Below are 20950 nucleotides of genomic sequence, written 5' to 3' on the forward strand. Positions count from 1 at the left end.
GAAGTTACTTGCTACCTGACAGACCACCTGACCAGAGGAAGAAAATAACAAGAACCCAGAATATGCAAATGTAGCTTACAACCTGTCATTGTAACAAAAGAACTCACGAGCCATTTTCATTAATTAATATATTTTCTGCATTATAGTTAACATATGTACTTTCTTCGTGTCATCCTTATTTCGTTAAGTATTGATATTTTGTTATATTCAGACATGAGTACATTTTCAAAGTCTTTTGCAATAAATATCATAAAATAATAGAGATTCACATAATAAATATTCTTTACAATAAAAAAAGTTTTAACAGACTTTTGTCTTAAAAATAGTTGGGATTCAACTTTGTGTTTTATACATAAAATATACAAAAAAGGACCACAATTTGTGGCTAAGGCAATAAAACAGGGAGCAGAATAAAATTATAAAGTACAGAGCAGAGCTAAATTCACTAAACCAGAGGATCACAAGAAACATTAAAGATTCAAGAACGTTTAGGTGACTCAATGACACCTGAAGGCTGTTTGGATATATGAACACCACCAACTTTAATATCAACATGATACTGATGGACTATAAAACAGGAGCAGGAAGGTGGAGTGAGCAATATCCTTCAAAGATTTGACAGCAAGAGAAATAAATGAGTACAGTTGCAGCCATAATGTCTCCAATGTGAAGATCTACATAGTGTAGCAAAAACTCAAGTTAAAAAAAAAAGCAAGGGGAGAAACAATCAGCTAGCTCTCAGGACTGAGAATATTCCAAAAGTTAAGACAAAAGAGGTGGAGGCAAAAAAAAAAAAAAAAAAAGCAGGCTGCTTACAGAAGAATCAGGCCTTTCATTTGGTAAAGCCTTTATTTTACATCCCTCTCCAGGAAGAGCACACTCAAGAAGTTATTTCACAATCCAGCTCACTCATGAAAAGTTACTCCTTGGTACCCCAGGGGGTTAACGACAAAAAAATTGCTGAGAAGGAAAAACATCTTTGGGAAGATATTCAGAGCAAGAAGCTGCAAGAGCCCAGCGAGCCCTCACTGTCTCTGTCAGGAGTGGTTCAGTTACAAACTCAGACGACCCTGCCAAAGTGAGCGGCAGACGCAGATACTAAGTCCACACTTACCAAAGAGCAGCAATGACTACGTAAAACGCTCCACACTCAGTTGAGTGAATACAAAGAGAACAAAGATGCAAAGGGAAGAACTTGTGTATTTGAAGTGGAGGGAGAAAGCAAAAGAGCAGTCTCCCCACCCCCCTAAATGGGGGAAGGAAAAAAAAGGAAAAAAAGATCAGCTACAACCTGAAAATCAAAGTTGGAGGAAGTAAACCTCCCTCCGAAAATCATGAGGGCTTGCCCTGACCCCGGGAGGGGCAGCTCTCCAGTTTACAATAGACAGTGTTGGAGTTCTTGCATCGGCAGCCTGGACGATTGACGCGGTCGTAACACCCTCGACACAGTTTGAGGCATCCTTTTGCAGGAGGGTAGCAGAGCAAGCAAGGCAAAAACAAGGACATTGCTCCCATGCACAGGTACCTAGAACAGCAGTGTGACTGGGAGCAGGAGCAGGGATTATCCGCGTACGAGTCCCCTTCATCGTCGTTTGAACAGTGGTAGAAGATCCCTTTGACCAAGCACATGCAGGTGCCGTACTCCACCATGCTCTCCGCGGAGCACAAGCACTGCCGGTTACAGGCCAAGCAGGAAGGAAGGGCCCTCGGGGCTGTGCACTCACCACATTTGCACTTCCCACACTGTTCGCAGATAAACTTGTGCTGTGTCAAGTCCTCTTTCAGAGGACCCTTCAGATCATCTACAATCAAAGACGACTGCTTGGGCTGTGTCCGGATTGTCCGGTCGGACCTGTGGCCTGAACCCGGCCTGGATGGAGGCGACCGGCCCAGCAGTCCTTGCTCTGAAGAGGCGCTGCTGTTGCTCCCAGAGCTGGCTGCGCTCCCCGTGCTCGTTGATCTGCTCAAGACCGGGGCCCTCACGTTATGCTGATGTGCCACATGTCCCACGTGACTGGGTCTGTGTTCGTAATTATTATTCACATTAATCGGTATAATTTCATGAGTCCTTTCATGCTTCTCTTGCCTTGGTGCTGTCCGCGGACCAGCTTTTTTCACCACAGATGGACCTTCGGTGTACTCGTTGCTGCCCCTGATGGCCTTGATCTGGTCCAGCGACAGGATCGTTGTTGGCTGGCTCTCTCTTTCATAGTCCAACCGCTGCCGGCTGTCCAAAGAGGGCTGCTGAATCACTACTAACGAACCACCACCGCTGCTATGTTGACTTTGGGGCTCCATCTGTAGCGATCTCTACCTCTGGCATTCAGCGGGAACCTGGCATGCATCTGAAACCCTAGAATAACAATAAGAAGTCAGAAAGTGTAAATAAACATTGCGTGTGTACATATATACATACAGACACAAGATCAAGCGCAAAAGAGGAACAAAGAACAGGATACTTTTTGAAAATAAAAGTGATATGGCAAACCACAAATTGCCCTAGCCACCTGGCGCTGATCTCTTTCAGCAGGGGATTACAACAACGCTGAGGATCTGGCCAAAGTCCAGCAATGGGGAGAACCTGGGTATGGCATCATAGGTGAGGAATGCTAAGGGAGACCCCTTGCCATTAAAATTACAATTCAGAAAGAAAATAACTATAAAAATCAGCATTAACCTGCAAGCTCACTTGGCAAGCCACAGGAACCAAGTGCTTCTCACTTGCTACCGAGCTCAATGTCTAATTAGCAATAGCAATTCTGCCTGCCCCCAAAACTAAGTCGGAAACCTTAAGGAGCAATGCCAGGCTGCGTTCTGCAGGGCAGAATAAAGAGCACGCACAATTCTCACTCTTCTGGCTTAATCTGCAGCATCAGAAAGCTAAACAGATTTGCTTGCTAGCATGCTTTGGTAAGTATCCTTTTTAAGGTGAGGTACGTGCACTATAGAGCCTTGAAATAAGCACTGTCAAGTGGATGAGAAATTCTCCGTAAGGAACTCAGCATGCAAATCTCATAAAACTAAAATAAGGGTGCAAACAGAAGCAATAAGGGTGCAAACAGAAGCCTGTTTTCAAGTATTTTCTGACCAAAGGGCAGAGTGTGAAAGAAAAACAGGTAGAATAGAATAAGATAAATTAAGTGTCAGATAAGGACTTGTTTCAAAAAAAAAGCTAGGTACTTTTAAAAAAAGAATTAAAAAAAAGAAAAACAAAGAACAAATAATATTTCCCAAGATAAACTGATTAAAAGCTTCTGAAATACAAATTCTTCTATTCAGTCTTTTTAACTATTAACACACAGGTTGCCGATCTGGAAACGCCGATTTGGAAAACTGCAGTGACAGTTCTGTACCCACACGAAAACATACATGAGACTACCTAAAAGCCAGATTTATAGAGAGAACCCGTAAAACAAACTGTTTTCCTTTACCGAAAGCCCTAGACAAACTCCCTGCAAGATGTCACGTACTTTTACCTGAAGGAGCAACGAGATGAGCGCTAGGTGATCGAGCACTCCCAAAGAACCCATCCAACAACCGTGGAAAAGTCTGTCTCGCCTCTCCAGCCCGCAGGTGGCATGGAGCTGTTCGCAACGCGAGCGACGCAGGCACCGTGGGCGCACGGAGAAGGACAGAGCAGGTCTTATCCTAGCAGGGAGTCATGCGTCTGTATCGCTCTGACCGCTGTAACAGCTTAGTACCAGCTCCTACCTATCAGGACGCAAAAGTCTCTGTGCTGATCCACCAGCCGAAGGATTCATTTTACGTTTAATGTCACCTGTGAGGGCCTCAGGGTCACAGGCTTAGGAAGAAAGCAAGAGAGAGAAGCAGAGGGAAACCGCACTCACTTCTGATTCACCCGGCGTCCCTCCCGAGCGCTGAACGCAAACCCACAGCGCGCCAAGGCCGAACGAAGGCGCAGGAGGAGAGATTTACAGCCGCACCGGCCAGGAGCCGGGCTCCCGGGGGAAGGCAAAATAACATCCCACGGAAACGCGACGGACAGCCAGTGCCATCTTCGGGGCAAAGCGCGGCACCAGCGCCGCGCGCAGACCGCCGAGCCCGGCCGCGGGGCAGGCAGAGGGCGGCAGGGGCCGAGGGAAGCGGCGAGGAGGGCACCCCCGCCCCCCGCCGCCCCCCGGCACACGGGGCCGCATGAGGCAGGACGGGGCGAGGGACCCGGCGGCTCCGCACCGCTCCGGGGCTGGCCGAGCCCCGGCCCCGAGCTGCTGCGGCGGGCGGCGCCCCCTGCGAGCCTGGCGGGGCGCGCAGCTGACGGGGAGGAAGGAAGAGGAGGGGAAAAAAAAAAAAAAAAAGGGAGAAAAAAAAAGTTATGAATGAAAACAAGGGCTTCCCCCCCGCCTTCTGCGGGGGGAGGGCGCAGCCCGAGGTCGCTGCTCCCTGCGGAGGGCGGACTTCCCGGCGTTTAAAGCGCCAGCGCACGGCGGCACGGCCGCTGCCGGGGCGGGGAATCCCCGCAGACGGCTGCGGGCAGCCGGCACGGCTCGGCACGGCTCCTTCCCCCCCCAGCCCCCGCAGGGTCTGTCCGGAGCCCCACGGCCGCCGGGCACCACCGGCCACCCGGGCTCTGTCAGGGCGCCGCCGCGGACCTCGCCCCCCGCCCCGCTCCGCGCCGCCCGGCACCTGCTCGCCCCGCCGCTTACAGGCGCAAAAAGCACGCCCCGAAACCAATTACCTCCTTAATGACGCCGGGAGGCGCTAATTGCGGCGGGCCGGGCTCCCAGCCCACCCCGCCGCCCCTCGGGGGTCGCCTGCCCCTCGCTCCCCCGCGGCTGCTTCCAGGGGCAGCGCTCTGCCCGGCCGCCCGAGGCGAAAAACGCACCAACAGCGATAATAAAAAATAGCGATAGCGATAGTAAAAGCGGTAATAGCGCCGATAAAACAGCTCGCGCCTCGCCGAGGCGGCTCCGCGGCTCGCTCCCGGCACCGGCGAGGGCTGAGCGCGGCCCCGCAGCGCGGGGGGCAGCCGGGGAGCGGGGCTGCGGGGCCGGCTGCGGCCGGAGCCGTGCGGCGGGCGGCTGCCATGTGCTCGGCGCTGCCGTCGGCGGCCGGGTGACAGGCTGCGAGCCCGGCCGCCGCCTCGCCGCCAGGCGATCGGCGCCGGCGAACGCGGAGCGCCCGCGGCTGCAGCGCAGCGGCTCCGGGGCTCGCCCCGCCGCCTCCTTCCCTCTCCCTCCCTCTCCGCCCGTCCGTCCCCGCACCTGACCCGGCCCCGCAGGCGCGCAGCTTACCGGAGGGCGAGGTGAGAGCCTGCCTGCCGGGGCACATTGGCGGCCCCGGCGCGGAGTCCAGCCCGGGCAGTGCAGGCAGCCTGGCGCCGTCCCGCCGCCGCGCCGGAGTGAGCGCGGCCGCGCTCCGCCGCCTTTCAGCGCGCAGCCCCCGCCCGCCGCCCGGCCGCGCCCCCGTGATGCCGATGTGTCACCGCGCGGCGCCCCCGAAATCCCGGACTGGACTCCGCCCGCGCACGGCTCCAGCCCGCGGGGGCCGCGCCGCCCGCCCGCCCGCCTCCCGCCCCGCGTCCCTCCCGGCACGGGGCGGCCCCGCGCCTCCCTCCCGCACGGCTCGGCACGGCCCGGCTCGGCACGGCCCGGCCCGGCTCGGCCGCGGGTGGCCGCCCCCGGCCCGGCCAGCAGGGGGAGCGGGAGCCCCGAGGGGCCCGGCCCGCACGGAGGGGGCAGGGGTGCCGGGGGTGCAGGGCTGGGGCCCTGCCGGTAAGAGGGAAGCCGCTGCTCGGTGTCGAAGCTCGGCGTTGACCCGCCTGCCTTGCAGGTTCCCGTCACATGTTGATCAGTGGAGGAATCGCAGCGCTGTCCTCACAGCCCTCATTTCTGTGTATGTGCTACCTATCGCGTGGCCACAGGTCATTTAGAGGCAACTTGAAGAACGCGGGAAAAATGATATTAAAAGAAATGAGCATTTTGGGAGTTATTTCTAAGAATATGCGACGCACTGGGACATGCGAGGCTTTTTAGGACTTGGCTAACCATCCCTAAAGTCCCGTGTTTATCCAAAATATCCTAACTGGCTTTTTGCAATCTCTTACAGGAAACTGAACATCTCCCACCTTTTGTCCCAAATTAAACACACACACACACTACAAATAACTCAAAACTGCTTAAAAGGAACCTCCATCCAAGACCAAATAATCCTTACAAACAAGAAAATACCCATGCAAAGGTATTCTACTGTGACATCCTCTGTCCACCCAGATCACACTCACTGTCCCAGTGCAATTATTTTTCATTAATCTTCACCAGCCTTGGAAAGAAAATAGCCAAACTACATTTTTTTATTTCCATCACTATACAAAAAAAAAAAAAATTTCAACAATGTATTTCTCCATGAAATAAATACAGATGAACTATCAATTCTGATATATCATTCTGTTGTATCATCTGATACAGACGAACTATCAATCATACAGATGAACTTCCAATCACAGAGGCTCAAGTGACAAACATGGCCATAAAATATGCCAGTTCATCATTAATTTTGCAAGGGGGATTAGAAAATGTGATTTCTCACCAAAAGCACTCTCAGACACACCACAAGCAGAAAGCAAAAAAGTAACTTCTGGAATTTCTGAAACCCACCTGAACCCTTTGGAACCTACCACTCTTCCAACTAACAGTAATTCCTACTGAAGAACAAAAATAACCAGCAAAAATTAACAGAAGTTACTACGGGAGTGTAGCGCTTCGCTGTGCAAATCTATCATCTCCCACTATATTTTAGCTTTATTTCACACACAAAAAAACAGCCCTCTGTTTTAAGTAAAGATGAAAAAACAGCATTATGTAGGTGTGCTACACATACTAATTCTTGCAGCGGTGTCGACAGGAGGAGCATCGGCGGCAGCAGTAGGTAAACTGCAGATAAACTGCAGATAACCGTGCTGCTGGGGTCAGCGGGGCTCTGCTGCACGGCCAGGCACACTCACATCTAGCAACCGACTGTCTTCTCACACAAGTCAGTGTGTTTCTTTCCTAGGAAACTGCTGTGAAAACATTGCTTAACACCTTTTAATGCACATCTGCAAAGCGGGTACTACCTTAAAAAACTATGCCAAGCGTAACAGCTTGATTTTAGAAATACAATACTAGGCTTAAATGGGTCAGTAAAATAATCAAGAATCCTGGCAGCGGTTTACTATCACTTGGCACCAGGACGAGCACTTCACTGAAACGAGGCAAAACCCTACAGCTAAATCAGAAGGCTCTCCACAGATTCAAGCAAACATGCCTGCATCTCACGCAAGTCATCTCATTAGATTTTTCTTGGAAATGATAGCAGTAAGAAGCTTTTGTTAGAAAAAGGAGAGCTAAAATTCTGGAGAAAAAGTTGGCAGCTTGGAAGAGGACTGACACACCTTATGACTACATCCTGGCACAACCTTAATTTGAGCACTGACAGACAGACGGGAATCCAAACTGTCCTCCGAGGAAGCCTCTCTGTTCCACTGACAATAAAAGAAGTCAAGAGAGACCAGCCCTCTGTGCCCAGCGCTAATCCTCATGACAAACCTCCCAGAATTAGGTCCAGGAGACTGAATGACTGCTGATAGTCGTGATTCAGTCCCCGTTTCCGCTTTCACTTTGAGGATCATGTACAGGAGATAATCTCCATGTTCTGCAGTCGTATACTGCTTCTCCCTTGTGCAAGCTTCAGGGTGCCAGAAGACATGTTGCACAGAATAAAAGCAAAGCCCATGGTTGTTCCGTTGTTTTTTTTTTTCCTTTTTTCCTAATCCACACCCAGAAGCAGCTTTCCTAAGTCACTTGATTGAGCTTTATAGGTAATGAACTACACCTCTGTGAAGATGGATTGAATAAATCATGGTCCTCCCACTATCAGTACTTAGTGACAGTGCTGCTGTGTTGCATCCCACCTGGGAGTACCTTTGTATTTCCCCCTAAGCAGCATCTCCTGGCTCCTGCTAGGGCACAGCTCCCAGCTGAGAACGGGGACACGTACCCGGTCCCAGACGTCGGCACCTCATTCCGCCTCCCGAGCGGTGCGAGGTGGCTTGGTTTGTGAAAAGCAAAATCTATCCTGTCTATCATCACACGCTATCATTTCAGACCAAACAGGTGACAAGGCCTATACTTGAAGGCTTCGATATTACTGTTCCCGTCACTCATCTTCCTTGGTGATAACTATCTTGAGCCAATATGGCTTTGAGTAAACTCAGCACAGAAAGCGTCTACCTTTGCGCAAGGTACTTGTCAGTTAATAACCAGCCTTCACAGCTGTAACAACAATGCTGAAGTTATACGGGAATTTAAAAGCGATTTAGAAAACAACAATGCGCGTTAGCATTTATAGCCGGATACAGTTATAAACAAAACCGCTGTGCCGGCCGTCTTACCCCTAGCACGCGTAGGCCGCGTTCCCCCCATGCTGTGCAGCCAGAAGCCTGCCGGGGCAGGCGCTGTGAGGAACAGCGGGGCTCTGCAGCTCCCAATGCCTTCGTGTGGCAGAAGCTCCGACGGTGCACTTTGTAGGTGCCAGTGTTGGAAAGCTCAGGCCCCACAATGTGCTCGGAGAGCCTCAAACCGAGCACAGGGAGACAGCATGCATTCTGTAGGAGAAGACCGCTGTAATTGCGGATTTTTAAGATAGTAGGCCTACATATATATGTGTGTAAATAAAACTACCATAGCTGTTAGACATTGCTGTGATATTGTGAACACAAGTATTGTGGACATTTTCTTATCAGCTCATTGAATCACAGAATCATAGAATTACAGAATATCACAAGTTGGAAGGGACCCACAAGGACCATCAGGTCCAACTCCTGGCTCCACATTGGACCACCCCAAAATCAGACCCTATGTCTGAGAACATTGTCCAAACCCTTCTTTAACTCCTGCAGGCTCAGTGCTGTGACCATGTCCCTGGGCAGCCTGTCCCAGTGCCCAACCACCCGCTGGGTGCAAAACCTTTTCCTAACACCCAGCCTGACCCTCCCCGTCCCTGCTCCATTTCACTGAAAATGCTGGCAGTCCTGGCTGAAGCTGGTCGATGCGTGGGATGAAATAAAGGTATGCCACAGAGCTGAAGTGAAAACTATGCCTGCTGTGGTGAAGGCGCGCCCTGAAAGATAGGGTGAATCATTTCAGAGTAAGAAAGAGAAAGTGAGGGATGACGGGAGGTAGCATTTCCGATCACACTTTCTGCTCGACAGGCTGACCTTTATCTGAGATCAAAGGGACCCGTGGCTGGGGATTTCTTCAGCTCCTGTGCAAGGAGTGTTCTCGGGGCGCTGCAAAGAAGTGCAGCCACATACAGCTGCTGCTCCTTGCTGTCAGTGCCCAGACTGGGGATAGGCGCACGGGAAATTCTCAGTTGCAAATATAGTATTGACTTTTCTCTTTAGAAGATAACATCAGTTTTTCTTAGAGACGGAAGAGATAGCACAAGGCAGCAGCCAGGTAAGCCTCTGAGAACAAAGGGACAAACCTCGACGTGAACCTGCTTCACGAGCATTCAAATGTTGAATCGAGGTACAGGGGGAAGTGCTGCAGAGCGAGGGCTTTGCTCTGTGACCACATTTATACACCAATGCCCAAATAATGACACCAATTAAAAAGAAAGAAAATTCAAAGGTTTGTACAGTACATTCAGAGAACGCGCCTTCTTTCCCTGTCTCTTGCACCAGCGGAGACAAACCAATGTTTTCCAGGCATATTCGTCCCAGACATGGTCAGCAGCTGGAGGTACAGGGTTCTGTGCTGGGGATAGGGGTTACTGGTAGGCATTAGCTATTTACAGATCACTGAAAAGTCAATTCCATAAACAGGGATTAGCAAGAAACACCAAGGCAGGCTGTGACTCAGAATATATATCAACTTTTGGCCTTCCCAAGTGGTAGTGCTTACTGCTGTCTTGCTTTTGCTGTCAAAAATGTAACCGAAGACAACTAGCATGGAAGGAAAGCTGTAGAAAAGACAGCACATCAGTGAAGACACCGAGCAAGAGGCAAAATTGCACTCCAAAGCACAGGGCACAGTGTGTCTATTCATTGCTTGCTATTCACTTGTCATATAGGCAAGGGGTCTGTTCACTTTGCCCCTGCAGATAGCCACAGCTATTTGCTTTCTGATCAAGTTTCTTTCTTTCTCAGAGAACTGTCTCTTAAGACTTCACGTTTAGCTGCTGTACTAATTATCTGGCTTTATACAAGGCACTCTAGTGAGGTACCAATGATGTCTTAATTACTTTGTATTCATTTTTAATTCTTTCAGCAAATCAGCTAATTAATATTGTTTCACCTGTCTGTATAAAAAAAATCCTTGTGAAAATGGAAAATTGTCATTATTGCTTAACACAGATAATCATTTATACACATCTATTGTAAATGAAATTATCTGCAACTCTTTTATTCCTGTCTGAGCAGTAAGCAAACTACTTTTACAATCCATTGAGACATGACTCCTTGCACAGAAATTAGACTAATCTGTTTCATTTCAATTTTCAGCTATACTGAGGGTTCACATTTGTTGAACTGCTTTATTACAAGTACGCATACCGTAGTTTTAAAGTTGCCAAGTAGAAGGAAACGAGGTTCTGTGAACCTGAGAACAGGGCTAAATGTTTAAAGCTCTTCTTTCTTACGATTCTGGATTATGCATGTTTCACAGTGTCTTGGTCCTGACTTTTGGTGTCTCCTTTGACCTACCTCTTATTTGAAGGTCTGAGTGCTCAACTTCTACAATTTTACCAGGTGAAAATTTAGTCCACACATGAGGTGAGGAGGCTTAGCAAGTCCCAGCTCCCAAGAAGGAAGCGGCAGATATTGAACACGAAAGCCCATTACTATGCCAGAGGGCACAAAAAATCCAAAAGATCTCATGTAGTGGAGTAGCTCTCATTTCTCTCCTTTGAGACAGATCATTCCAACAGGAATGATATTTTTGAAAGGTGCTGGGCTCCCAGATCATGGCATCAAATCCAAATCCCAGTCTCCCCAGTTTTATTCTGCTGCATCTTTAACATACAATTGAAATAAGGAAACCCCAACATTTATGTGAAGACTGGACTGTTTCAGTGCACGGAGGGAACCTGGGTAATTTGATTTCTGCAACCATCTGAATTTGAGTAGGTTCTCTAAGCCTGCTTTTCCTTTTCTCTTGCTGCCTGCCACAGCTGAGTTAGGTAACAAACAGGTAGAGCTACAAAGCTTCTCACAGCGGGATTAAGTACTGTAGGTCTAGCTGTGTATGTGCTGAGAGCTGAGTGAAAGGAGGTGGCAGTTTTAATAATAGCTGATAAAAAAACTAGCCAGAGGAAATCCACCATGACTGAATAATAGCCTTTCACTTCAAAAACAACCGAGGAACAAACCTTTCCCATTTCTGTTTGAGAAGTGGCCACTCCCCGGGTGTGGACTGCATTATCAGAGGAAGAGAGAAAGCTCTGTGCCAATTTAAAGACATTGCTCTGTGCGTGTTTTTATTATCTAACCACTTGTGGAGACTCGGGTATTAGTACATCAGCACATCTCTAGGAATGCCTACTATTTGTCAGGTTGTGCAATCTGTCACTGTCAGCCGAAGGAGGGCTCGGGAGCAGCGTTTCTAATTTGATTTGAAAATATACATGGAAACCTGAGACTGCTTTTAGCAAGAACGGTGGGGTTGGCCTAATGAACACAATCTCTTTTGTTGTTCTCCAGAACAGTGTGTCAACAACTAAGTTTAGATTCCCTCCACAGCTGTAACAGCTTCTGTAGAGAAGCTGTAACTTATGTCTATGTCACATTCTTGGTTCTGCTTTACCAATTGGAAGGCATTTCAATGAGATTTTAGAGCACAGCCTTCGACTCCCTGGAATGCAAGCAGGATTTTTTTTTTTTTCCCCGTGGATCCCTAGAAAAGAAGTTTGTGCAGAGTGATGATGTTTTTCAGTGATACTTCTTCCTCTGCACCATCACACAGGTGTACAATACCCAATGGTGCTTATGAAAGTGTGTATCCAGAGACCCAGTTCTAAAATAGACCTGGCATTGTCATTGAATTGGGACCAAAAACTGGCTATAGGAAAATGAAAATGCTACTGAATGTCTCTGCAGGCAGAGATGCATGCATTTCTGGCTGCAGCATCATCCCCTTCAACAAATAAGTATTTAAGGACTTGACTTCTCATGGAAAAAAAAAAAAGAACAGAAAAAAAAAAGAACAAACTTTTCCTTCACCCTTTTATGGTTGAAAAAACATGGAAAATGTCTCTCACTGCCACTCTAAAATAGTACAAAGTCACTGGCAGTTTGCTGCATCCCAGTAAGAGAATGATACAGTATTATTTTGCTATTAACCTGTATTTATCCTTGTCCCATTTTCTGGGTCTTCTTTGAAAGACTGTATAGTGCATTTGGCAATTCAAGTATTAAGTGCCAAGATATCCCTTGTGTGTTTGATGTGGTTTGTTGCACTTTGCTTTCAGTAACTCAGTGAGAGCTTGCTAGTCACATCTTGAAATTTTGCTCCATAATAACAACTGTCTGACAAGGTATAGTCAGTGCCAAAGGCCTGAATCTGTTTCTAGGGAAATCAAATGTTAATCTTGGTTTCTTTTGGGATTCACAAAGTCAGGAGAGTTCTGTATTTTGAGAGTAGTTTGTCTGTTTGCTCTTTGCTCTATGCCTATACATCCCGTATATACAGAAATATCAACCCTCAAGAGTTTTTGGTTCGAAAAAATGTTCTCTCTCTCCCTGAAAGTGACTGGGAAATCCCTGACAATAAAGAACATAAAACACATGTGACAGTGCACATACTGTCACGTTACTGATGAAACCCTTCTTGTTCCCGTCAGGCTGGCAGGCAGGCTGTAGCTGAGGCAGGAGCCGTGCTGCTCCCGCCGACAGGAGCTGATATGAAAGCCTGCACTGCCTCTCCTGCTGGCTGGCACCCAGAGGAGCATGTACAGACACACACCAACACGTGTACATTATGACACCAAAAACTGGGGGGAGGGGGGGGGAGGGGTGTCCCTCTTTCAGACTCCCTCCGTCATGCTCTATTTTGAAACCACCACAGCGATTCTTCTTTCTCGGATTCATTAAACATGCTGTTCTTGTGAAGCCAAAGAGCTTCGATGTATAAAGGCCACGTCTCCTGTTAAACATATGCTGTTTAAAACATCTCAAAGCCTAATTAGGATCTTCCATCTATTCCTTCCCAAGTTCAGGAAACGGAACTTCAGTAGTTTTGAACGATATGCAGAAAATAGTATAATACCCTTCCAAAGCACTGCAATAACACTACTTCAGATGCATTTTTTTTAGATCATTGCTATAATACCCAAGTATTTACAAGGGTGGTACTGTACTGTTGCTTACAGCTGTTAGCTTAGATTTACAATGGTATAACCTGGCCCCCAGGAAGGATCTGAATAAGTATAAAAATACAAAGTGTGCCCAGTTGAATGATTAAGAGCCTCATCCAAGGGAAGAAGTGAAAAATAGAAAGTACAGTGCCTTTTCCAGCGTTCTTACTGAGCATGTTTCCAGTGCTTTTTATGTTAGCTTAGAAGCGTAGACATCATTGCCTGACTGAACTCAGTGCTTCCTGTCCTATTTGCTAAATAAAGAAAAAAGAAATCTCCCTAGTGGGTTCTATTTTTTTTGTGCACAAAAGACTAGACAGAGACCTCAGAGTATTCAGAAAGGTCTTCTTCAGCTTCAGCAGATATTGAGGTCAACTGCTCAGCTGCTATTTAAGTCCGTACCTCTTAAAGCAAGTGCAACGGCTGCCATCCAGGACTGGCTTTCAGCCCCATGGAGGGTAATTAGCAAAACATCAGTCTGTAAGAACTTAAACACCACCCCGTTCCTACAGCTCACTAAGCCTGCTTTTCTAATTTTTCTCCAAATGCCCAATCTATATAAAATTTAAAAAGAAGCCTATCACATTCTTATGCTGATAAGATACATTTTTCAGTATGTTGCTACTGTATCCTGAATTTTTGATGCAGGTATGGTACAGGTTGCTCATCAGGACTGTCAAAATTCAGTGGTACTCATATTTTATCACATAAATGCTGCAAAGCATGGAAAGTAAATAGAGAACAATTTTTTTTTGGAACTGGACTGGTGTCAATGATTATTTTTCAAAACTGTTTACCGATCATTTCTTAACTTGCTATGTTAAAAAAAAAAAAAAAAAAAAAAACAACTTTAAGTCAATTACTAACACTTCTGTAGACTCATTAGCTCCTGTAGACCTAATTTCCAGGGTGCCACGTGCTTTAAAAGTCAAGGCTCAGCTCTTCTTAGGAAGCCAAAGAAAGAACCAGTTGCTTACAGAGTCCTTACTAAGGCAGGAAGGGAGAATTTCTATCATCTAACCTCCTGAGGCAGATCTTGAAAGTGTTGTTTTTTTACTCTTAGCAGTGTTATTGAAACGTACTGCCTGAGCACTAAACAGTACCAAGTAAATTCTATGGCTGTTATCGGTCTCAGTTGCATTAAATTACTGATACCACTTTGTATACTCCAGTCACAGCAATAGTTAATATGGAAGATAACTCAGGTGAAAGGTAGGTGAAAAACCTTAAAAAAAAAATAGAACTTCTGTGAAAGAGTTTCTTCCTGAATCATAGGAAATATTTGATATTTAAAATAAGCTTGGAGTTTCAGTCAGCCACTGAAAGAGTTAAGAGAGCTGAATCTTCAACCATCCCATACCCACATGAATTGCAAACTAGTAGAAAGTGCAGATCTTTTCTGTGGTTGAGAGGAACAAATTAGTTTATCATGGCTTTCCATCATTCCAGGAGATATCCTCCCACCACTCCACTCCAAAGAAAAGAGAGAAAGGAAGAACCATGGCAGAAAAAGCAAACAGTTACTTGTTATGTGGACAGCAAACAGAGAAGGCATGCAGAAGACTGCACATCTGTGAGCAGCAATTAAAAGAGGAAGATCAGGTGGATGCCTCACTGAGGAGATGCTGAGAAGGCTGCAGAGAGCCATGAACCACAGAAGTGACTGAAGTGGAGGTGGAAGTTAAGTGACAGTGAGTTTACTTGTTAAAAACAACTCGCCACCAAATTCACAAAATATCTGACTAGGATATTCTATCAGCTCTTACACATCAACAATAATCTTCGGACCGATCAGGTTAAAAATGGGCATTCAAAAATGTCGGGGGAATTTTCAAGTATGAAAAAAAAAACACACCACCACTTACAGGGAAAAAACCAACTTATTATACTGACCTCTGGATATGATATCCCTATCACGTCAAAGGAGCAACATTCAAAAAGGAGTATGGGAACCTAAGAAAGAGCACTGAAAGAGAGTCTTTCACTTTGGAGTAGGAAGTAGGAGTAGGACTGGGAAGTCAGTCTCGGGTACATAGACGTATCAATAAAAGCTTATTTAATCTCCAGCACGTTTGTAGGTTCCCTGTTAACTGATGCTGGGAACTTCTGAAGGTATGCATTTTCTAAATTACATACCTCTTTACTTGTACTGTTAGTTACCTGGATACCAGTATGTATGCTACTTTGTACCTATAAAGATGCAAAGTGCAAGAGATGTAGTAAATAGGAAACACTATTTCAACTTTGCTCACTGTGGAACAGGTAAACTGCTGACAATACAGGCAGTATAGACAAAAGACTGTTCATTGGCTCTATTATAAGTTTAGCCATTGAATTACAGGAAAAAAAATCAAGATTTTCTCAGTGCATGTCATGAGAGATCAGCTTGATTTTGAGTGAAAAAAGGGGCAGGCAACTTCAGTAAACATTTTTTAAAACATCAAGTGTATTTTAAAGTCAAGTTGAAGAACAGGCTCCAGACCAAAGCCTTCAAACAGGAGGCTCCAGTCAGCATTTGGATGCACGTTTTCTTCCTCATCCTTGACAAGGATTGCAGATGCAATGCTCCAGAAAGAGAGCCCATATTTCCTGATGCCCTTTCAAGCTCTGAGTTAAAAAAACAAACAAACAAACAAACAAACAAAAAAAACCAAAGACGGAGTTCCCAGTGCTGTGGACTTCACTAACATTAAATGCATTATTAATATTGGTAAAAAAAAAAAATCAGCTTCACTGCAAATAAAATGAATGTGCATCAAATTAGCTATTCAAAGCCTGCTTAGAATTCAACACCAGTCCATCGGGTCTTGAAGCACGCCCGTAATGAAAGCAAGGCCCACGGTTTAGGACATGTCATTAACGTTCGGTGCTAACCTGACCAGTGCATTGTTTTATCTAGCTCCCAATAGGTTTCCTGACAAAGATCATTACCAAAAAGTGAACCTCTGAGGGAAACAAAAGAGAGGCGTTCATGAAGTACTTTACAGTTGTAAGTAGGAGCCAGCTCTTACAACATTCAATACACACACGTTGTTTTCAGTGGAAGTTAGATTGTGCCTCCTTTTGCAAACCCAAATGCAATGTAACTTTTTGCAATACACTTTTTCACAATTTACTTTTCCTGAGGTGAACTCCATACCCTTAGCAGAAGAGTGGTCTGACCATAGGCAAATAAAAGCAGAAAAGTGAGATCCTGATACCCCCATCCAGTTCCCTATCACACCGGTCTCCCACTGACTCGACTCTACCCGAGTGTGCGCCTCAGTAACAGCTTGCGGACGTTACTGTATTACACGCTTGCTTGGTGAAACGTGCCATCTTTCACATCACTTCCACATGACAAATATTCTCAGCACTGCTTTCCGCTCTGCTGAGCTGCGTACAGGAAGAGGATCCTTTCTGACAGCAAGTGGCAAAGTGAAAGCGTAGCAGCGCACAAGGAGAGGGCAAGGTGGAAAGGGCACAACAAAAGACAACGAAAGCTCAGCAGAAAGAGATCAATAGAGTTGGACTTGTCTTCTTGGCGGTGATTCACTAATTCATTCCACATTTCACAAAAGAAGCATGAATAATTTCTCCTAAGGTGCTGAAAAAATAATGCAAAAATAATTTGCAGCACCTTTGCACCACATATCTAAACGCTGCGCTTCAAACTGCTGTGCTCCCAGCTACTCCCGGCAAGAGAAGTGAACGGCATCTATGTATAAAAGAGGCTGTGGCTGAGCTCCTGGAGGAGAAATACCTCTGCGGCAGGGCCTGTGTTCTGTGTTACTAGCAGTCATTAAAGTAATTGCTGGTGCTGTAAGCAACGGGGCAAACACAAATTGATAGGTACCGTAGATGCATCTGACAGGGCCATACACACACTAGGCTGCTCCCGTGACAGTGCTGCGTCCAACTGAGAGCAGTGTGAGTACTTTTTAACATAATATCTCAAGATCAATGATTAGTTATGAGATTAATACACCCAGAAGCCTTTCGAGTTGCCACTTGATGTCAAAAGTGAAAAGAGCTTGCACTGGGAAGTCCACTGCTGGGGATGAGGCACCAGAAATCCCTTGTGCAGAGGGGGTTGTTTCACCAAGAGACCTGCCAAGGAGAAAACCTCCATTACTACACTTAATGCTCCATCCTAGCAAGACTTTAGCCAGACTACATTCTGTTCTAACTTTTTCTTTCGCTGTTTCCCCACCCAGCTTCATACAAATTCTTATAAAGGTTATGTACAGACTTGTACAAAATTGAGACTGACACTAGCTGTTGGAGAATTTCCCAGAGCAAGTTTAACAGAGATTATATAACATGTTAAATCTTTTTTTTTTTTTAATATAAATGTTATTATACTACTAGTTTCTTCTTCCTAGCTTAACCCTCCAACCACCCTTTCAAACAGTTAATTACGTTTTGTAGAGATTAAAAACCCAAGGTTATTATACGCATTCTGTTTCCAGCCCTTACATAACACAGGACAAATGTGTTACAACTGGAGGGTCTTAGCAAGTCATAACAACCATTATTCTCTTTCCATATTTATTACTATCAAAGTCAGGGGTGAGGGGGGTGAGGAGGAGCAATCTTTCCTTTAATTGATATAACAGGAGAGTTTAGAGCTAGTACAGAACTTTATTGCTATTCTCTATTTTTTAATCAGATATCTTAAAGTACTTTACAGAAGAGGGAGAATGCCTCAGGGGGGAGAAATAACTTCCAGAGGTGTCACAAGAAGAGCAGGCTAGGGCTGCAGTTCAACTTCCTTGACTCCCAGCCCAAAAACCTTCCTACAGAACCACAGTTTCCAGCTGTGGGAAAGTAGCCTGGGTAAAATAAGAGAGCTTCCATTGAAAAACAGTCTCAGTTTCAGAAAAAGAAAACATTTCATAGATGGCTATTTCATTTTATCCCATAGAGAAGAATTTTAACATCATGTGTGATTGGGAAGCACAGTGCAATTTTCAGGAGCTTAAGACATCAGTGGAAATGTAAGTTTAACGTATTTCATGCAGATGGATGTGTTTTAACTCATGCCATCCCCAAGACCCAAGGAAGGAAATAACCAGGAGGCTGAAAAACAGACAGCTCAAGACTAACATGGGGGAAGATAAACGCATGGCTTGCACGAAGCAGAAAGCACTTGGAGGTATTTGTAAAGGAGAAACGATGAAAGCTGCAGACCTCATGTTGTTGTCCTGCTGTGACTGCCCTTCACTGCAGTAGTCCCTGCGGCTGCCAGATAACTGTAGCTCTCACAGTGGTCAGACAACATTTTTGCCCTTTTTTTCTTGCCTAGGAAGCTCTCCTCCTGTCCTGTGAGGACCTATTGGTCAGTCTGTCTGACTGTCTGCCTACCAGAGACCGCTGAGTGGAACCAAAATAACTCAAATTGCTCCAGTGCATGGCAAGGTGTGCCAGAGGAGAAGTTAGCCTGAACACATTTTGCTCTTACCTCCAAGCTCCACGGGCTCCTAACTAACTTCAGAAACCTTGATAGTCCTGGTCTGCACAGCTCTGTTTCACTTCAACTCGTTTCCTCTGTGGTCCCCCAAGATAATATAACAGGATGAACTCAGCTTAAAATTGCAAGGCACCGATAATACTGAAAGACACTGACTGTTCACAAAAAATCAAGCTGAGTCCAATCCTGACAGAACTAACTTCAAGATACAGAGCACATCTCTGTGCAAAGCCATCTACAAGATGCCCTTCCCAAATAAACGCTTTTGAAAGCGCACCCAAGGCAGAGTGAACCACACTTTGTTCTGGAGGAACCGCCAGGCGAAACTCTTCTGTTTTTGTTGAACGTCCTTGACGTTCACGTACTTTCATTTTAGATACCATGATAATAGGAACCTGCAGTAACACGGATTTTTCCTTTTTAATCTACAGTGATTTCTTTTAATGGGGTTGGGGCTTTTACATTTCATGTTTAATATAAAATGTGAAGGCTAAGAAAGAAGGCAAGAAAGCCTAAGGGTTTACCAACAATCCTCTCCTCTCTGTCCTCCAGCTGATGCTCAGCATGAGGCTGATTTTGTCATCATACTGTACCAGCTTCTTCCTGAACTCACAAAACATACCAGATTAATTTGAAATAGTGACTGTGTCCATGCCAGGGCGGATGCTGCATTGCTGGCAGGGGAAAAAAGGGGGATTAGAACTGCAAATGGTCTAAAGCTCGTTTGGTCACTGTTGCAGAGCTTGCCAACAGTGAAGGCCACAGAAATGGCCAAGGGCACTGCCTCGGTTTCTCTTGAAGTCGCTGGGCCTTCCTGCAGCACGGAGCACAGCACAGGGATGCTGCTCTTCTCGGTGCTCTGCTCCAGCCCTGCCTCCGCAGTGAAACACGGCTGCTCTCTCCCAGGGCAGGGCTCAGCTCCATCTCTTCAGGGTGCTCTTCTGGGACCCTATTCTGGGTGTCATGCAGTTGAGAAGCAAACTGTATTTCCCTGATTCACAGGACCCGTGTTTTTAACCTTCCACTGGCAACTGCCTATGGTTCGAGAGAAAGCTCTTGCTCACCTTCCTTTCACAAAGGTCTCCGTCTTTGCCCTGAGCCAGCTCCTTTCCTTTGCAAAGGGACCACGACTCTGCACAGTTGTCCTGTTCTCCTCAACTGTTCCTCTACAAAAAGGACAGAAACCTCTTCTGTCCTTCCTGCCTTGCAGCATGTCTCCCCCACCGCTCCTCCTGTCTCATGCAGCTTCTTAGCACACCAGCCTCCAAGCGCCTGCTCTCCCACAAGCCAACCACCCTCTGTCACGTTCTCCCAGGGGAAAACCAAGCAGCGTCACATGGAAGACAGCAGGGAGGAACAAAAGGGTCAGCTGAAGGTACAGGATCCTTTTGATGGCTACAAACGCTACTAGAAAAATAAAACCTCTTTGAGTTTGTTAATGTTGCTGCGGGTTTTCCTTCTTCTCCATCTCATTGTTTTTTATGTGGGGTTTAGAAATAAACAATGAGCAGACTGAGAAGAAGGAAGTTTTCCACACGTGCTTTCTATTAATTTCTCTTCCTCTCCACTTTTTCTTAAATTTTACTCCTTCACCTTTTCCATCTGTTCTCATTGAGACAAAGGGCAAAGTCCCCCCTCCTCACTCACACTAGCTGATACTAAATTTCTGAAAAATTCAGACAATTCATTTTAATTTTTTTTAGAATTTTTTGCAACAATGCTTTCCCCTGCCAATGTTATGACAATATTTCCAAGAGGAAAAAAAATCTGTAAAAAACATTATTTCATTCCATTCTAGCTATAACAGGTACAAGTAACACATACAAGTAAGCCATCGTGGTGTTCAGGTTGGCTGAGAAAGGGTTTTATTATATTCTTTAATTACCCTAAGTTAAGGATGACATCAGGAGTCTGGGGACTGGCTTCCACCCCAGTAGTAAAGGTCCATGAGTACGTCTGCAGGCCACTCCTCTGTGGACACAGAGACCAGTTTTGGAGGAGAGGTGAGAATTTCTTTTTCCTGGAAGACGGCAACTGCAAGGATGTTCTTCCTGCTCCAGGGGAAGCAGTCAACGAGAGCAATGCCGAGGCTGGGGTTGGCCTAGCAGAGCTTAGTCTTTGATGTTTAAAAAAAGAACAAAACTGTAA

At 46.1% G+C, this 20950-nt stretch overlaps 1 protein-coding gene across 4 annotated transcripts; it reads right to left on the reverse strand.

Annotated features, from left to right (window-relative positions):
• Positions 1 to 113: 113 nt before the first annotated feature.
• Positions 114 to 5428, reverse strand: SPRY1 (sprouty RTK signaling antagonist 1). Of its 4 annotated transcripts, none has more exons than XM_083833760.1 (2): positions 5253 to 5428; positions 114 to 2353 (listed from the first exon to the last, which is right to left on the reverse strand). In XM_083833760.1, exon 2 carries the CDS (start codon positions 2296 to 2298, stop codon positions 1333 to 1335), a length of 966 nt encoding a protein of 321 aa, XP_083689886.1. In that variant the 5' UTR covers positions 2299 to 2353; positions 5253 to 5428; the 3' UTR covers positions 114 to 1332. The 4 variants fall into 4 exon arrangements, with proteins under 4 accessions (XP_083689886.1, XP_083689887.1, XP_083689888.1 ...); XM_083833761.1 differs by lacking the exon at positions 5253 to 5428 and adding an exon at positions 3849 to 4979; XM_083833762.1 differs by lacking the exon at positions 5253 to 5428 and adding an exon at positions 3477 to 3819.
• Positions 5429 to 20950: the final 15522 nt, after the last annotated feature.

The sequence above is a fragment of the Anser anser genome (genome assembly GCF_964211835.1).
Source record: "Anser anser genome assembly, chromosome: 4".
Lineage (NCBI taxonomy): Eukaryota > Metazoa > Chordata > Aves > Anseriformes > Anatidae > Anser > Anser anser.